General features: G+C 39.4%; 1 protein-coding gene across 2 annotated transcripts; it reads right to left on the bottom strand.

Moving 5' to 3' along the window:
* Positions 1-3708: 3708 nt before the first annotated feature.
* plekho2 (pleckstrin homology domain containing, family O member 2) lies at positions 3709-12479 on the bottom strand. Of its 2 annotated transcripts, none has more exons than XM_018763441.2 (6): positions 12408-12479; positions 10237-10395; positions 9162-9284; positions 6132-6236; positions 5835-5933; positions 3709-5630 (listed from the first exon to the last, which is right to left on the bottom strand). In XM_018763441.2, the coding sequence occupies exons 1-6, from the start codon at positions 12417-12419 to the stop codon at positions 3987-3989; spliced, it is 2142 nt and encodes a 713-aa protein (XP_018618957.2). In that variant the 5' UTR covers positions 12420-12479; the 3' UTR covers positions 3709-3986. The 2 variants fall into 2 exon arrangements, with proteins under 2 accessions (XP_018618957.2, XP_018618958.2); XM_018763442.2 differs by having other exon boundaries at positions 10246-10395.
* Between the last annotated feature and the right edge of the window lie 1492 nt (positions 12480-13971).

Here is a 13971-nt window from a genome sequence, read left to right as displayed (position 1 = left end):
TGCATACTGTAAATAATGTTATATCATTTAAAACATCATAGTATTACACAGACAAACCTGGAAAACCAAAACTGACCAAACTCATGGATAAATTCATTGTAATACTATGCGTAGATACAGTAATTATATTTTCAAAGCTGATAGCCTTTGAAATGTTCTGTTTAACCTTTAGTTTTATCAGCAAATTAATTTTTCTTATCTTTCTGAATCACAAACAGCTCTTCAAAGGTTTCTGTGTTACTTTAATCTATGTTTAGTCCCACAGGTAATTTTACTTAAAAGCTTTTCAATATATTTTAACTGAAAATATTGCTGTTGGCCACATTTCAAGAATGCACCAGGGGAATTTTTGGGTGAAACTTAAATATCGAGTGCTTTCCACATCTGTGATCCCCTCAGGTCTGATGAGCGGAAGGGACATGTAAGCAGCATCTTGTGAGAGAAGCAACATGTTGTGCTGTGTTTTTGCCCGAGTTCAAGAGAAAAATACGGCTTCTTTCTCAGCTGTAATGGTTTAGTGTGTAGATGACAGTAGTACTGTGTCTAGATGATGACCTTGACGTGATGTAAAGGGGCATCATTCCGAATAATCACAATGACTACTAACCTCTGGTCATACAGCCTGAAATAGTTTTGTTTTTAGCTGTAAAGCATTTCAGTTTTACACATTAATACATCTGAATATTTTATGGGAGCAAATCAGTAGTTTCCTCAAGGTTACTACAGCAGCCTACCCTGTTGGACTTGAACTTTCAGGTTGCACTTCAGTACAATCATGCACATATTGTTCCAGTGTTACCTGTCTGCTCATATTAAGCTGCTCTAAGTTAGTAAAGATCTACAGTGACTGACACTGTGACATAGCATAGTGTATCACACTGTTTCGTTAGAAAAAACTTTTCTATGACACTGACTGTCCTGTATTTTGGGAGAGGTACTTGCAGCTATAGCTACAATCAGTACAAGTGACCGTATAAAACATCTTAATTTTTTTCCCAAAATAATGATTTTCACATAAATGTCTAAGGTCACAAAAGTTCATAATCTAGTCCAGAAACAAATGTCTCAGATTTAAAAGATTGTATTTAAATATATAAAATACATGGTACTTAGAAAATGAGTATGTCAGTGAGTTAAATTTTTAGATTAGTATACAGATTTCAACACAATACTGTAATGTCTATGGTCAATCAGTACTCATTACAAGTTTGCTTCACTGTATATCCAAATGTTCTTTTTACACTCATCTCAGAGCAGCTCGTCTCACAGGCTGGGTGAAGACCTGAACGATAAAGATTTTAATTAAAGCGACTGCTCTTTTTTAATTCCTCTCAGTCTTGCAAAAAGGAAGTGAAATTATACGATCAGTTCCTGCATTGTGAAAAGGAGCTGAAGGCACTACACAACAGGAACATGATGAGAGGGTGCCCTAAAAGGGCCTCTTGGTTGCCAAAATCTCCCTGTACGGGTCACACACAACACCAAACGTAGGAAACAGCGCAACATGTTAAAGTGTACAATCATGCCGAATATTTTCCAGCGGTTCAGAAGATGTGTGTGTGTGTGTGCTATTATTATAGGTTAATTATTTATATAATAACTCTCTACATGAATTTAGAGTTTTAAACATTCATTTATATAGAAAGGAACTCACGTAAAGTGCTTTGCTTTATGGTACTGTAGAAATTACCTTACTATGACATTTCTTTTATAAGACCAGTGAGTAGGTAACTAACATAATTCTAAATAGAGATATTCCACTCATTATGCCTTATTTCTCTCCCTTTCTTTGTAGATTGTGAGATTTTTGTTTTCTTCTCTTCCACAGCCTGCAGGCTTGCTCTGTTGTTATCCATGTCTGTTATACCTGTAAGACTATATCATCAACCTTGCTGTGTCACTCTAGTGAGAACAGTACCCTAGAAACATAAATTGAGTTGAATGGAACTGAATTCCCTCTTTGCTAATGCATACTGGGTAGCACAACAAATTACTTAATTTAATTAGGCCCAGTACTTTTTACTCCATAGAAGAAATACATGGAATGTTAAAATACGCTATACATGTAATACTAAAGGAAACTGCAAATCGTTCATTCTGTAATTGGTTTTAATAGAAAAAAATGTTAATGGATAGACATATGCCTATCAGAAAACCTTTACACAGATACACGTCAGTTCACATGAATTCATATAAAAATCTATACTATATTTTTCAGTGTGTTTTGCACTATACAAATAAATCGCAAAGCATGTTCCTTTGATGCACACACACACAAATGAAAAATCATGTATCATGCAACATAACAAATTCCTGAGTTATAGTATTAGTTTGCACAAAATGTATTAAAATAGCGGGGGTGCAATGACGCAGTGGGTTGGACCCAGTCCTGCTCTCCTACCAGTCTGGGGTACGAGTCCCGCCGCTTGGGGTGCCTTGCGACAGACTGGCGTCCCATCCTGGGTGTGTCCCCTCCCCCTCCGGCCTTACACCCTGTGTTGCCAGGTTAGACTCTGGCTCCCCGCGACCCCGTAGGGGACAAGCAGTTCAGACACTGTGTGTGTGTGTATTAAAATAGCTCTTAGACAAAAACATATCTAGGAACAAATATTTATACACAGAGCCTGATAGATCAGACTTAGATTTACAGAAGTACATTGAACATATTTACAGGCCCTCCCAATTATTTCTAACCCAGTACTGGCTGTTAGCCAGTATGAACTGTGCAGCACTGTGTGGCATGTTGTTAATATCATTATTTCCTGTCTTTGCAAGGCAAAGGTTATTTTGGGATTAAACTGAGGTGTGACAGGAATGTCAATATCCAATGACAAAAAATTCCTTCCAAAATAAATGCTATGGTTCTGAGGACACATTTCACAGCAGAATACGTATTTTTTGTTAAATGGAAAAATGAAATTCAGAGGACTGTGTGAATTTATAGATGCATACCATCTAAGGTCTATGTGGTCTTAATTACAAGACATCTTTTTTTTACAATTTAATCTAAATGGCTTGTTTCAGAAAAAAACATCATAAACAGAAATGGTGAATCAGAATTAAAATGTGTGCAGGCTCTAAATAAATGCATAGAAGTGTTTGGCAGCCAAGACAAACTGAATATTAACATTTCACTTTTTTGAAATGGATGGGCTCTGAGCAATGGTTATGGCACAGCAGGTACAGTTCATCAAGTTTTACTTTAATCATGCTTCTTCCACAGTGAGATTTTTTAAAATCCTTGAGTAATGCAGTGTACAGTCATTAACAGGCATTAACATTTCCCAGATTGAATAAATACACTGGGCAGTGTCCTACTTTTCATGTTTTTCACACCTAAAAATCAACATTTTAAGAATGCTGATCTCATCAATTTCAGAAATTATAACCTACATATTTTGGTCTACAAATAATAGTGAGCCTAAACAACCACATCCATTTCAGAAACTATATTCCCAGCAAAAAAGCAAAACCTTTCATTGTACTATAGAAACAACATATTGTCTTGTTCAAACAAGATCTTGTATTCATGAAAATAACACACTGACTCATGATTATGAGCTACTGTGTATTTTATCTCATTATTACTGGGTAGTATTATGGAATACTGCCTGCTGAAGGGGAGGAAAATATTTGCTATATCCTTCCATATAATCACCACAACCGGAATTAATTTTAAAATCAACTGAAATAACTAAAAAAAAAATATTAAATTAACAATCAAATGAAATTGATTCAAATCAGCATGTCACACTAAACATCAACTGTATTTAGGCAGTTATTATTAAAATGTGATGGGTGTAACAGCAGGATACATTAAAGTTTTTTTTCATTAGAAATAATTGCACTTAATTGTGAATACTTGCATATATTACATATTTTTAGCAAATGTTTGTGTCTCTTCAAAAGCAGTGCTGTAAGAAAATGCTCCTGTCCACTAACTATTTTGAGGCTACAAATTTCACTATTTATTTCAATACATCATTTTACCAACTTGTTCTTTTCTTCCTCTTCTCCAGGGTGAGACTCTTTGCCTCTCTCAAGAACTCATCTGCTCTCCTTAGCTTCTCTACTGCCATGGTGAGAACCTCAGCTGGAGAGGGATCTTTTAAGGGCTCCCCTTGCACTGCCTCCTCAGCTGTCTGACCCTCTTTGGAAGTCATTGTATTCAGAAGCTTTTCCGTATTTTCTAGCTCCAGGGTCACCTTGTCCTGCAGCTCGCCAATGACAGTCCATGGCCACATTACAGAGGGTTCCTCAACAGATAGCTCCACACTTTCTACCAAGGACCCAGACAGCAGGTCTCCCATAGAAACACATTTTTCTTTTGAAGAGAAATTGAGAAGTTGAAGAGGCAGGGAAGGATCCATGCTGCATTTTCCTTGATTCTGCTGCAGAATCTGGATTTCCTTGTCTTTGTGGTTCTTGTCTTGGTTAACCAAAATAGTGGGTTGATTTATTTCCCTAGTCTGGGCCTCACTGTCAGATGTCTCTGTATTATTGACACTGACATCCTCATTGACTGGCTGACCGGCACTCATTTGAGGGGCTTGACCTTTGGTTACTTTGTCAGTTTTAAATTGTTTATCAAGGTCTTGGTCATTGTTACCAGCCTTCACTTCCACATTTTCTGTTCCCTTTGATAGCACTGTGTTCTTGTCTTTGTCAGCACAAGAAATAAAACCTGTTCCTTTTTGCGCAATAGATTGCATTAAGTCTTGTTGAGGTTTAGCTGGATTTTGATTCCTGGGAAGAACATGTGGTACGTCAGAAACACAGGCATCAGAAGTATCAATGGTTTTGATTTCAGTGGAAGAAGCAACATCAGAAGGTCCGCCCTGATTGGCAACAGCCGCTTTCAGAAAGCGCTTTGGTTGCCTTTTATTGGGAGGAGCAATTCGTCCAGTGATTTTATTGACAGGTTCTGGAAATGATTCTGGAAATGCTGAAAATGGTGATGTAGAGTTTTCAGTTTCACCATTGGATATGATGGGAGGTATGGTGTTACCTTTCACCTCAGCTGTAATGTTGTTGGGAATAGATTCTTTTCCTTCCAGGACAGGCTTTAATACATTGGGGGAATCATCTTTATTTTCTGGGGTCTTGATGGGTTTTTCAGGTAGAATTGGAGGGAAATCTTCTTTGATAATCATTTCTACCATGTCACTGTTTTTCAGCATGTGTATTGGCAAGTCTTCATCATCTTCACCATTCTTGTCTTCAGAGTAAATATTTATGCTTTCTTCTGGTGCTCTGTTAGGCTTCTTTTCTTTGCAGGGAGGCATAGGTGGCTTTAAGTTTTTAGTAGGCATGGATGGTGTCACAGATATGTGGTTTCTGGATTCTTCTTCATTATCAGGCGTAATGTCATGTTGTGGATCCTCTATAGAGAGAAGCCTGGGCTTGTTCTGGGAGGACGGAGGCAATGGAGGTTTTACAACCTTCTGCTCAGAACTGGCCTCCGCATTAGGGGCTTCCATTGTGCTCTCAGTGCTTTTCAGTGGTGGCATGGGGGGTTTCACAGTTTGACATGAAGTGCTAATATGAGTATTCACCTCATGGGTCATACTTGGTGTATCAACAGCATCAAAGTCGAATCTTACATTCCCATCTGATGAAATATTAGCAGCCTATGGGAATTTAAGGAGACAAACAATTACATACCATTAGTGTTTAAACGTTACATAAATGTTGCATAAGCCTCATTCCATGTGGCAATGGTGTGATTCCTCTTTAATGCCTTTATCTGAGGCAATGCAGAACCAAAGTAAAATACTTGTAAGAACATTAAATAGAATATATGTTCAGTTGTGATGGCTTTGCTGGACACATACTTCCTTCAGATGAATCCTAGTTGGTGGTCTTCTGTGCTGGTTTCCCTTTGGCCTTGTGCGTGTGATGTGTTCTAAAGAGCAACTTTCATCCACCTTTATCTGGAAATAATCGAAATCCAATTTCAGCTAATTGCACCAGACTAGTCAGAATACTGTGTTGGTATATTTAATGTTTTTATTACACAGACTTGACTCTTGTTTTAAATGTTTTAAGCAATGTAATTTTTGATAGAAACAGCTAATGCCTGAAAAGCTTGTTCAGTTAAAATCAGGTATCAAAAACAAAAAAAAAATCACCTCATCAAAGACTGTATTTTTTGCCCTCTGGATGGCATCACTAAGGGCTTTGATCCAAGCATCTCTCTCTTCAGGATTTTGAGTTTGCAGCTTGACATCATGGATCTGAAAACAACATAACACCATAGCCATTCCACTGGCACTGAAATAGAGCTGTACAAATATACTGCCACACCAACAAAATTTTCACCTGGATGTATATCAAGGCAATCCCCAACACATTTAGGACATGGAAATAAACAAATTAATTAGCTTGTTTTAATTTACAAATGTCTGTTTAAGACCAGTTTTCCTGTACTGCTTTTCAAATATAGGCTTGTAGTTAAAGGGTGTATTTGTGCACACATATAATGAAAGCTCTCTGCCAAACATAAATGAATGATGTTTAATAGCACTGGAAAGGGGTTATTAATACCGTTTCAGCTGAGGAGAGAATGTGGGCTCACATCAGAAAGAAGGCTGCAAGGCTGCACCGCAGTTTGAAGAAACTCTCTGTTTTTTAAATACCTCACAGTCCTGAGGTGCCAGAACATTACACTGCTATACAGAGGTATGCAAGGAGAGGCCCACAGGCCAGCCAAATATCTGTAACATATCCTCCGATAGCAATTAATTTTGCTCTGCAGCATTTGCAGGCAGTCAGATTCTATCTATCAGTTAAATATTTTATTATTGGTGCATTCCTCAGCTGCTTAAATAATACATACATATTAACAAACGATCCAGTTAGTTGACAGCATAGGCCATTAATGACTAATAAACAGCACGAAAATGTTACATCTCTTCAAGGATGGCAATTTCAGTGTAACTCACATAAAGGCTACATCTTAGTCATTTTTCTAACTATACGTCTAGAAAATACAGGCTTTTTGAAGCATTTTATTTGGATTATTTAGGCTCAAAGCTGGGCCTTCTGTGTTATCTAATGTACTGAAGTAAGCTGACCACAATCAAACATTGAGTGCAGGGTTAGCAGCAGCCCAAGCCCTCTCTCGTGAGAATCAGTTTGCTCAGGGCTGTGAACCCAAACTGCTTACTGCTCAAAAAACTCAGGAGCCCAGAAACCCTATTCAAGAGACTCATCCACACAAAGTAAAAGCAATGCACCAAAATACCGTGAAATCTGTTTGCAAGGCTAGAAATATCCCAATATTCCAGGTTAGAGATCGTGGCCTAACATCTCCCATATCTAAAAATGTTCAACAACATCAAAAATCCTTGAGCTGTATGAATATAGTTCATCATAACAAATGAATACCATGGTGACTTAATTTTACTGTATTTTAGTTTACATGGAATGTTATGTTGCTTAACAAAGGATATTGAAGGAATTAAGCTGTGATTAGCCTCAGAGAAGAAGTATAGTTATACTTTAACTTCTGTAGAGATGTAATATCACTAATTTTGTTTAACTGGCCATGCTAATAATGGGCAGCATGGTGGTACAGCAGGTTGCGCAAGTGCCTCACAGTACCTGGATTGTGCAAGGAAACACAGGTTTGACTCTGTTCACTCTGTGTGGGGTCTGCACGTTCTCCCTGTGTTTGTGTGAGTTTCTTGTTGTCCAGTTCCACAACACACAGCTGCAATGCCAACTTTTCATGACTATAATGACACAGTGAATGCTTGTCCATTGTCTCACTTTTGTCGATTTTAAGCAAGATGCAAAATGTGTCACACTGAGATGTCATTTTTGGGTGCTGGGTCTGGATCTTGCAGCCTGTGAAAACTGCCATCAAATATCAGCAGATAGTGTAGTGGGAGGAGCTGAAGGTTGTAGGTTTGAATCCCCCTTCCACCTGTAGTATTCTTGAGCAAGGTATTTACCCTAAATTGCTCCAGTAAAATTATGCAGGTGACAAACAGGTAAATAAGCTTAACACTGTAAGTGGCTTTGGAGTATAGTGTCAGCTAAATGAGTAAATACCTTTCAGGCTCTTGCATGTTAGTCTACTCTGCTGCCAGGCTATTTCTACATGATTGTTAACCACTTTGCTCTCTCTTTTGGGTGAGTGGTATGGTGAGGAAACAGTAATCTACACACACCTTTTAATGTGTTTTTAAAGTCTGGCAGAAATGCTCCTAATAATATATGGTAGAGGTGCAATAACCAGAGACCAAAAAATAGAGTTCAGAATTACAGGCATTTATTATCTCTAATTTGCTTCCCTTCCAGCTGAGCCTGCAGGGTTATGAGGAAGACTTCAGTTAAATAGTTCAACTGTGAACTTCTGTGCTGAGATTAATTTTAGAAACAATGTCATTTCATTCTTTGTTATTCACATTGTTAGTGCTCACCATTTATGAAAAGCTCTAATATGCTAAAAGTGCTATAAAATGCAATGAAAGCACTAATGGAAGCATAACTAAATGTCACACTAGTTTGACTCTAAAAACTAGATATGCTCTAATGTATATTTTGTATTTAATTATAACCACCTACAAGTAAAAACTATTAGAAGGCCTGCTTCCTTTTGTCACAATTTTTTTTTTCTGCAGGTATCAACACCAGCCTTGTATTTACATCCTTAGTGTAATATAAGAAAAGCATAAAGGTTCTCATGCATATGCTCCATGTGTAGCCTAGAAAATACATCATGCAGCTTCAACCCTCAGTTCCAGCAAGTAGCTCTAGTTGCTATGAGAAAATCTTCCCCTCAGATATGCGCTATATCTTGAAACCTAAAATTATTCTCTCTGGCTATTTTGAAACAACCACAAGACACTTCACACTTGATAAAGTGCTGAGTGACACCAAGACCTAGCTAGAGCAACACCAAACTCAGACATGGAAGTCAATCAACGTGCAGATCTTACACAGGTAATTTATGGCTGAGCTGTAGGTTCCATCGATATGTTGTTCTAGCTTTCTGAACCCTGTTCTCCTGCTAGGTAAAGCTGTGTTAGCTCACAGGATTAAACACACTGGCTGTTCTTTGGTGAGCCCAGACAATGGAGCAGACATCTAGGCACAACAAATGAGGTGACCATCGGAGACATCCTTGAGCTCTTACCACCAAGAAGTCTTACCTTATTCCCACACTTGGGGGCTCGTATTAATACCAGCCTGTTTTTCTTCTTGAAGGCACTCTTTAACTCAAGGCACTTATCATAGTTTCCTAGGTCCAGTTTCTCTATGCACTTCTGTGAGCTCTGCATCAAAGAGGAAATATGTTATTTACATTAAGCACAAAATAGCAGAATCAAAGCAAGTCACATTTCCGTAATGAACTCCAATGGGCTACTTACATCAACTTTCGAATTATGACATTTCAGGAAATTCTGTGAAGATCTAAAAAATTAAATCATACAGTACCTCACTTCTACAAAAAGATCCCAATCAGAAAGATGTTTTACATGGTTACTCCATTTCACAAATCTCAAATTATTTCTCACCTCAACTAATAGATTTCGATCTTGCACAATCAAATAGCACTTAATTATATATCTCGGTGCTCAACAGATATGAGATGCCTCAGACTCCAGTTAATTTATGTAAGGAAAACACAAAAGGTGAAGTTTAAAAAAACTAGTGCTTTGTGTATTAACTGAATTAAATCATGAATTCACAAAACCCATGTCACAGTCAGCACTGCAAATGTGGTAGAATTAACCTATTAAGGAATACATGTTATCAGTACATTATCAATATCGATGCATTAATTCTTGACTTCTTTTCACGACTAATAACTTGCATTATTTTGCAGTTATTATTTACTCAGCGGGGGCGTGGTGGCACAGTGGGTTGGACTGGGTCCTGCTCTCCGGTGGGTATGGGGTTCGAGTCCCACTTGGGGTGCCCTGCGACGGACTGGCGTCCCGTCCTGGGTATGTCCCCTTCCCCTCTGGCCCTATGCCCTGTGTTGCCGGGTTAGGCTCCGTGACCCCGTATGGGACAAGTGGGTCAGAAAGTGTGTGTGTGTGTGTGTGTTTACTCAGTCACACATCACAGGTAGAAGTGAGTGCTTGTCAGTGACTGTTTTGACCAATTACATTTTCACTGAAGGTACTGTTTTGAACCGGTTTTAAATGTTTTTTTAAACAATGTATGAATAGCCCTGACTAAACTGCTTACTGCAGCACTTAACAAGCCATCCACACTCACCGCGTTTACCTCATTTTCATAGACCGCTATCTCAGACTTCTCCACACGGATGTAGCAGGTCTTGTAGCTTTGCAGGAACTTCCCAGAGCATTTTTTCACCCAGCCCTCCTTCCCCAGAGACTCGGCTCCCCCGGGCTTGTCTGTGTCCCTTTCCACTCCCTGCCATATATGGCCAGATGACAGAGGAAGAGAAATCATAAGTCTGGCCCCCAAACCCACACACCGGAGTTCCAATGCTATGAGCAGACAGGACAACTTACACTGAGCCTGGTGTTCTCACTTAAACAGTGAAACATGTTTGGGGCAGCCCTACATGTGCCGTTAGTGCCACACTGCTGAGGGCAACCACAACATGGCTTAAAACATTTAAATAAAGCAATCTATTTGCCCCTGCGACACATATCTTCGGTAATTTATCTTATATTATACAGTTCTTCCCTCACCATTTACAGTCTCATTATTACCCACATTCAGTAGCTTCTTTGGAGCAACTCGGAATAAATAGAGTCAAAGAGTGAAAATAAAACTTGAGTATATAAGCAATACGAATGCAGTTAATATTAGAAATAGTTTAAAACACGGAAATGGTGGATGAATAGGTGTGTTTTCGGCAGACGCTGAAAGGGAACTGCAAATTACACTGGCGTTAAACTGAGAACAAGGTCACTGAGTATCTAAGGAATAAAAAGACATCTTTTGCAAGAAACATAAAACATTACAGTTTCACTCGGTAATCATAATGATCTCAGTGACAACAGCAAAGGGAATATAATGCTTGCGGTGTTAAAAAGAAAACATTTTTTGTTTCAAAGTAAAAACTGCACACAAACTACTCAACAAAAATTACAGTTGACAGCTGAGGAAAGCATCAGTCTCAAAGTGATACGCTATCGTGAAGTAAACGAGGTGAAAGATCCAGGATGAGGACACACCGAAAGCTGTGTGGGGTACAATATAAATAAACATGTCTCCGAGTGCAATAAATACAACTATATTTTATTGCCGTTGGCCAGCCTACTTCCCATTTTTTATAACCTGTTATTCTCATCCTAGTTTTTTTTTTTTTTTGACCCTGTGTATATCACCTGAAATGTAGGGTATGTAACTTAATTCAACTGAAATACAATCCAAACGTAACTTTTAGCCAAAGAAAGCAAAGCTAGCAGCGGAGATGATCTAATAAAAAACGCACATCCCTTTTTGTAGTTTCGAAGTAACGAAGCCAAACAGTGTGAACCTTTTTTTTCCAATGACGGGGGCTGTATTTTACAGGATGCAAAGTGAAGGCATTTCGGTGCGTACCACGGAATATCCGGTGAGAATACACAACATCAAAATCTGTCATAAAACTGGCAAAAAGCTTTCATTTCCGTGCAGCGTACAATGCCTAAGTTGCACATATGGACGGAAGCAGTTCCTTCATGGCATCCTTCACCAAGACCACTTGGATGAAGCATCTGGAGACACCTCACCGAGTCCTGAAAGTGGTAGGTTATGAGAAAACAGAGGCAAGGAGTCCAAGATATAAATGTCTGTTACAGCCCAGTCACAGCAGCAGGTTGTCGCTTTAACCGACACAAAACGGCGGAAAACAGGTGATCCGCTAATCTAAGTTCTACTTGCCACATGGACAAAGATCGGTAATAGTTATTCATAATCTTTCAAATTAATTCCTAAAATTGATACAGCTCCTTGATGTAGTTCCTTCGTGAATCACAGTGAAAATGAATTCAAGTTGTGGGTGTAAATAAATAATAAATGTACCCGGCTATCCCACCAGCCCGGCAGTTCTACGTGTCTCATCTTTTTTTTCAGTATGAATTTCTTTCATTAGACAAAATTCTTTAAGTCATGACGTTGCATACACTTGTTTTATTCGCTTTGATACTGCAATGGAGAGTGACTTAATAGGCAATAAAAGAAGCAACGGCACATAAGTTATTTACACACACAGTACCGCTGCGCTGTCTAAATAAAAAACACACCTTCGCTTCGCCTGAGTGACACAATGCGAATGTCTGTGTATCCCGAGTCGACACACTGCGCGGCACTGTATGCTGCACCGGCGAATGCCATCGTCGTGTGCGCGCAAATGGATAAAATAAATGTTTGACATGATTCAGGCAGTGCAATGAATAATGCCGGAGGCCGTGGTGTAAGTAAGTACTCACATCTTCCATCATAGAGCTCCGTTATGTGTGCAGGGAGCGCTGAGGCCCCCTGTCCTGTCCTGTCCTGTCCTGTCCTGTCTATGTGTGTCTGTGGCGCTCCTAACGGTACTTGGGCTCCGTTCGCCTCCAGACCGCGGCCGCCGCTCTCCTCCTGCACACCATGTTGTGACAGTCAGTGGCGAAACGGGAACAGCACAGTTCAAACACCCAACTGCAACTTCTGTCACCTTTTTTTTTTCCTCTTTTTTTGGTCATCGCTACGAAACTAGTCAGAAAAAAAAAAGAAAAAGTTTGGTTTCCGGTAAGTGTGTGTGTGTGTGTGTGTGTGTAAGGACACAGCGGTGGACCCCCTTCTCACTGCCATGTCATGTCATGTGTATGAAAAGGCACAAACGAGAGTCGCTTACAGCAGTGATGTAGAGCTGCAGGAGGTCCCGTCCTGTATTAGTGCGAAAATGGCCACACACAGTCACTCGCTTTCAGCTCTTTTTCCTTTTTCTTTTAGTTTTTTTTTATATATAAAACAGCAGGTTTCCGAAGAGTCGGCCCTGCTTTAACATGCAAAAAGCATGTGAGTAAATGCATAAAGCATTGTAAATGCAAGTATTATGAATAGCCTGTATTTGGCAATGTAGGGTGGTCTCATTGTGTATGAGGTTAAGTACCTTCTTGCTTCTACAGCGATTGTGGAACTGAGAACCCTCAGACTTCAAAGTGATGACCCTAACCACTAGGCTGTCTGCTGCCCACCCCCCCCCCAACAGACCTATTAATATAGACACACTACAACATCAACTCCGAGCGCTACTGCATGTTGTAAGCCGAGAGCGTTTTAGTCCACGCTTAAGTGCACTTGCTCAACTCCTGGTGACAAAAAGGACAAAACCATACAAATGTCAAAAGTGAAGGTGTTGGTCAATGTTTTGCCGCCTTTTTTATACGAAGAAATTACATCACAATATTTCTGTACCAAACGGTCAACTTGTCAGGTATTGAGGATCAAGAAATAGTGAGTAGTACTCAGTGGAGTTACTGTATACACATGCTTGCTGGAATATTGGAAGGCACCCACACCTCCACTCTGTGTTACATCTATGCTTGCATCAAAAACCATGCAATGGATAATAATGCATTTTAGCATGATAATCACCAGACTTGATTTGTGGATAAATGTACGTGTTTCTTATCTAAAATAAAATCCTTTTGTCTGTATGTACATTTATCATTCTTATGTTAAAACATCTTAAAAGTTGCAGTTTTATATTAATTGCCAAAAGAGTGTCCTTTGCACAGCATATTATTGTCAAAACAATAACCATGGAAATTTACAGGTGAACAAATGCATATTATCCCTCAGTGGTTCACCAAGTGTAAGATATATACTACAGTTCTAGTGTGCTGGGTCCAGTAGCATTTCAGTGTATTACACACACATTTTCTGAACCGCTCATCCCATACGGGGTCACGGGGAGTCGGAGCCTACCCGGCAACACAGGGCGTAAGGCTGAAGGGGGAGGGGGCACACCCAGGATGGGGCACCAGTCCATTGCAAGGCACCCCAAGC

Source organism: Scleropages formosus, chromosome 11 (genome assembly GCF_900964775.1).
Source record: "Scleropages formosus chromosome 11, fSclFor1.1, whole genome shotgun sequence".
Lineage (NCBI taxonomy): Eukaryota > Metazoa > Chordata > Actinopteri > Osteoglossiformes > Osteoglossidae > Scleropages > Scleropages formosus.
This window is presented reverse-complemented; position numbering and strand designations above follow the sequence as displayed.

Excerpts from the sequence above, each read along its gene's own strand:
- plekho2 (XM_018763441.2), bottom strand. Across the intron at positions 6,237-9,161 it reads CCCCCAAGTGTGGGAATAAG|ATCCATGATGTCAAGCTGCA; the intron begins GTAAGACTTCTT and ends TGTTGTTTTCAG. Across the intron at positions 5,934-6,131 it reads AAAATACAGTCTTTGATGAG|ATAAAGGTGGATGAAAGTTG; the intron begins GTGATTTTTTTT and ends GATTATTTCCAG.